The sequence below is a fragment of the Pteropus alecto genome, unplaced genomic scaffold (genome assembly GCF_000325575.1).
Source record: "Pteropus alecto unplaced genomic scaffold, ASM32557v1 scaffold35, whole genome shotgun sequence".
Taxonomy (NCBI): Eukaryota; Metazoa; Chordata; class Mammalia; order Chiroptera; family Pteropodidae; genus Pteropus; species Pteropus alecto.
Window position 1 is genome coordinate 14,176,347 of NW_006437828.1, and position 4,823 is coordinate 14,181,169.

General features: G+C 51.8%; 1 protein-coding gene across 1 annotated transcript in view; it reads right to left on the minus strand.

Moving 5' to 3' along the window:
• Positions 1-789: 789 nt before the first annotated feature.
• Positions 790-4,823, minus strand: part of PRDM9 (PR/SET domain 9) — a 12,440-nt gene continuing 8,406 nt past the window's right edge. The window contains 2 exon segments of the mRNA XM_015591805.1: positions 790-2,666; positions 4,361-4,367. Of these exon segments, the coding sequence (XP_015447291.1) occupies positions 790-2,666; positions 4,361-4,367 (1,884 nt within the window).

Genomic DNA, 4,823 nt, shown 5'->3' on the forward strand with positions numbered 1-4,823 from the left:
GGTAGAATGCAGGCACAGAGAAGCTGAGTATCTGGGCCTAGGTCACACAGCTGGTGAGGGCAGAGCTGAGAGCCGAACCCACTGTGGTCCAGTCTGGAGACACATGCTGTGCACCATGAGATGCTGACCCCGAAGGGACAGCAAGGAGAGAGTGAGGCAGACCAAGTGCCCCAGACCGAGCCACGCGCTTGTCCACGCACACATACACGTCCCTCCCAGGATTTAACAGACAGGAAACCGGGAGAGGAGCCAAGAGAAGAGGGGGAGGAGGGTGGGCGCCTACTGGGGGAAAGGCCGCACTTCCCAGGGGTCCAGGGAACTCCCTTCCCCGACGAGTCTGTCTCAAATCCTAGATTCTCTCCCTGGGCAGGACCCTAACCAGACTGGCTCCAGGCCTATACCTTTCCAGGGGTTGAGTTCCCATGGCTGAGGGTAGGAGTTCTCTGTGGCCCTCCTGGACCCTCTCTGATTTCACTGACAAGGAGGTAACGAGGTATGCGGGCTTCAGAGTTGTTTGGAGACAGAATTTATTAGAACAGGAGGCAAAAAAATGCCATGGAGGTTGGTGCTGACATCCCCATAGCGCTAAGAACAATTTGTCCATCTCATCTCTTGTCACGAAAGTAGAAGATTTGTCAACCAGTTACTCCTGTCTGCTTTTCACTCTAGCTCTCGGGGAGCATGAGGGGTTGGTAACTTTCCTCTGAAGCCCCCTCAGAGCTGGGGCATCAAGGGCGTGGTTGCTACATTTGTCCTGTGGCTGTTGAGATGCAATTTAATGCTAATGATTCACTCACACTCCCTGCCAACAAAGGGCTTCTCCCCTGAGTGTGTCTTCTGGTGCTTGATGAGACTTGACTTCACACTGAAGCCTCGCACACACTTCCTGCCAACAAAGGGCTTCTCCCCTGAGTGTGTCCTCTGGTGCGTGATGAGATATGACTTTCGTGTAAAGCCTCGCTCACACTCCCTGCAAACAAAGGGCTTCTCCCCTGAGTGTGTCCTCTGGTGCGTGATGAGATGTGACTTTTGTGTAAAGCCTCGCTCACACTCCCTGCAAACAAAGGGCTTCTCCCCTGAGTGTGTCCTCTGGTGCATGGTGAGACTTGACTTTTCATTGAACCCTCGCTCACACTCCCTGCAAACAAAGGGCTTCTCCCCTGAGTGTGTCCTCTGGTGCATGGTGAGACTTGACTTTTCATTGAACCCTCGCTCACACTCCCTGCAAACAAAGGGCTTCTCCCCTGAGTGTGTCCTCTGGTGCATGGTGAGACTTGACTTTTCATTGAACCCTCGCTCACACTCCCTGCAAACAAAGGGCTTCTCCCCTGAGTGTGTCCTCTGGTGCATGGTGAGACTTGACTTTTCATTGAACCCTCGCTCACACTCCCTGCAAACAAAGGGCTTCTCCCCTGAGTGTGTCCTCTGGTGCATGGTGAGACTTGACTTTTCATTGAACCCTCGCTCACACTCCCTGCAAACAAAGGGCTTCTCCCCTGAGTGTGTCCTCTGGTGCATGGTGAGACTTGACTTTTCATTGAACCCTCGCTCACACTCCCTGCAAACAAAGGGCTTCTCCCCTGAGTGTGTCCTCTGGTGCATGGTGAGACTTGACTTTTCATTGAACCCTCGCTCACACTCCCTGCAAACAAAGGGCTTCTCCCCTGAGTGTGTCCTCTGGTGCATGGTGAGACTTGACTTTTCATTGAACCCTCGCTCACACTCCCTGCAAACAAAGGGCTTCTCCCCTGAGTGTGTCCTCTGGTGCATGGTGAGACTTGACTTTTCATTGAACCCTCGCTCACACTCCCTGCAAACAAAGGGCTTCTCCCCTGAGTGTGTCCTCTGGTGCATGGTGAGACTTGACTTTTCATTGAACCCTCGCTCACACTCCCTGCAAACAAAGGGCTTCTCCCCTGAGTGTGTCCTCTGGTGCATGGTGAGACTTGACTTTTCATTGAACCCTCGCTCACACTCCCTGCAAACAAAGGGCTTCTCCCCTGAGTGTGTCCTCTGGTGCGTGATGAGACTTGACTTTTCACTGAACCCTCGTGCACACTCCCTGCAAACAAAGGGCTTCTCCCCTGAGTGTGTCCTCTGGTGTCTGATGAGATGTGACTTTTGTGTAAAGCCTCGCTCACACTCGCTGCAAACAAAGGGCTTCTCCCCTGAGTGTGTCCTCTGGTGCATGATGAGATGTGACCCATCATCAAAGCCATGCTCACACCCTCCGTACTTGACTATTACAATTCTTGACGCTCCTACTCCCACAGATGATTTCCCTGTGTTCTCTGGATTCACTTTCTGGCTTGTGCTGGGCTCTGCCTCCATCATTTGCTCACACTCCCTAGGGCTCCCCATTTGTCCTTTGGGTGGTTTGGAAAAGGCCCTAAAAATCTTCCTCTGCCTGTTCCTTTCAAGCAAAGGTTTGGACCTTTCTTTGACCTCTTGACCTTCAGCTTTGTCATTCCAGCTGCGTGGGTCATTGTGCTGCTGCTGACTCTGATCCTCTGGATGGGGCTCCTTAGATTGGAGGTGTTTTCTCGCAGATATTCCTGGGAGGCTCTGAGAGGGGTGACTGCGTTTCATGTGCTGGCTGAGGAATTTCTGACCGGAGAAGGCCAGAGAGCAGGAAGGGCACGGATGGATCGCTGGCTTTGGTTCTGCTGGAAGAGAGAATTTTGGTCAGGGCAGATGCCGACAAGGCTGCCTGGGCGTATGCTCGTCTCCTGTAAGATCTGCCCACTAATCACTCCTGTTGTGTGGACAGTGCAAGCTCTGTCTCCCACAAAGTGCTCCTCTGAAGTCTGTCTTTTCATTCCATTTTTATGCCCTACATCATCTTCAGAAACCCGGAAAGCCCAGTCGAGGGCCTTTTCTACGTATGGCCCAGACTACAGACTTTGAAGAAGCATCCGAGGCAGTTTGGCTCCTCGTGGAGATGGAGCTTCGGTACCTTTCCCCACATGCAAATATCTTGTAAGTTATGATGTTAAAGAGAAAAACCACAGGCCCAAAAATGGTGCCACACATGCTAATAGCCCTGAAACCAAACCTAGATTTTATACCTCATTGAATTATAGTTTCAACCTCTTCCAGAAACTTAATCTCTATTAATCAGTCTGGAATTTTCTGGTCACTCCATCTGGCCCCATAGGAGGAAGAGGCAATCTGCATGATAAAAACTCTCCCCCGAAAAGATGGCCCAGCTCAGGAATAACCCTTTCTTTTCCTTTGCTAGGAGCTCCCTTTCTTCCTGTAGAAATCTTGCAGTTGGTAAAACCCCTCAGAGCACCCTTGAAGTTGCAGGTGGACTGCTGCTGATTCCTGAGTAAATCCAAGCAGATCTTCAGATTTACTCTGTTGAATTTGGTTTCTTAAGAGCCAGATCACTGTGACAGTGTCTGCAGCCATTTTATTCTACTGAGAGATGAGAACACTCTGGGTGACTTGGTGGAATTGTTGTTGGTGATATCACACGATGGGAAAAGGATCTGTTAAGTCAGGAGCCACTCAGCCTGGAGACCCACAAGCGTGGAAGGCAGATGGTGTAGTGGTTAAAGGGAGCGTGGGGGAGTAAACCCGAACCGAGCCTCCCATTCAAAAAGACACGTTTGACTGAGGGCCTCTATGTGCCTGGATCTCCATCAGGAAGTGGGATTCAGATTGGACAAGACAGAGCAGTCCAGGTCCCACTGACTGAGAAAGGGTTTCAATCTAAAATGGAATGGGAGGATACGAAATGGAAAATTACACACACGTCCTCAAAGGATGGAGCTGAAGTGGGAGACAGATTTCTCGTAAAAGACAGGTTCACAAAAGACTAAGACTTATCTCCTGACCAGTGAACATCCACCAAGAATCTCTCCCCACCCTCAAGCCAGTGAGCGTCCTGCCTGGACTCCGGCTGGACTCCCCCCTTTGCGCTCCTTGCCCATGAACTCGGCCTGCTCCAAGCCCTCGACAGCCTCTCCTGTATCATGCGTTTCCATAATTGCCATTCCTCTGCGATCTCAAAGAAACTCAACTTCTGGGAACTGGAGCTGCCTCAGTTTACCTCGTCATCTAGGCTGAGAGAATGTAGGACTCTCGCTCCCGCTACCCCGCCTAGGTCATGAACCGCTTCTCTCTCAGTGTTCCACCGATCATAAAGTGAAAATATGTCCTTCCTCAAGCCTCACAGCAAGTAGTCGTACTTGATTTCTCATTCGATGTTAGCCCACTTCAAACACAACAGGAAGTCGTGTCGCACAATATGTCCCCAACCTTACTTCCCGCAGCCCTGGTTCCCATCCATCTTCAGCCACTCTGCCGTCCTCTCTCACCTGGAGACGAAGCCATCTCTGAAGGCCTTCCTCACTGCAAGCCTGTTTTCCAAACATTCGCAAAGCACAATCTTAGGCCAAAGAACATGCCACTCCAGCTGAAAGTGGCACCATTGTCCCATCTCACTCAGAAGAGTCCCCAGCGTCTTAGATGGATCATGGGCTCTACATTCCTGGCTGCTAGACATCCCTCCAACCTCCGTCCTTACCCTCCACGCTGAGACGTGAGTGGTCCTCGGCCAGTCCTCAAAGAGCCCACCTCTTTCCCACTCTGCCGGGACGCTTTGCCCACAGGTGTCTGTCAATGTTCTCCCCTGAGAGTGCCCTCCCTGAGCGTCTGCCCCACGTCCTGCCCTCACACATGCGCGTGACCCCGGGTCACTGCTGATGTCACACATGCGCGTGCACCTGTGCTTCCCTCCTTCACTCTGAGCTGCTCAAGAGCGATGACTCTGATCATCATGTCCAGTCTGCATTCCCAGCTCCAGGACCCTGTGC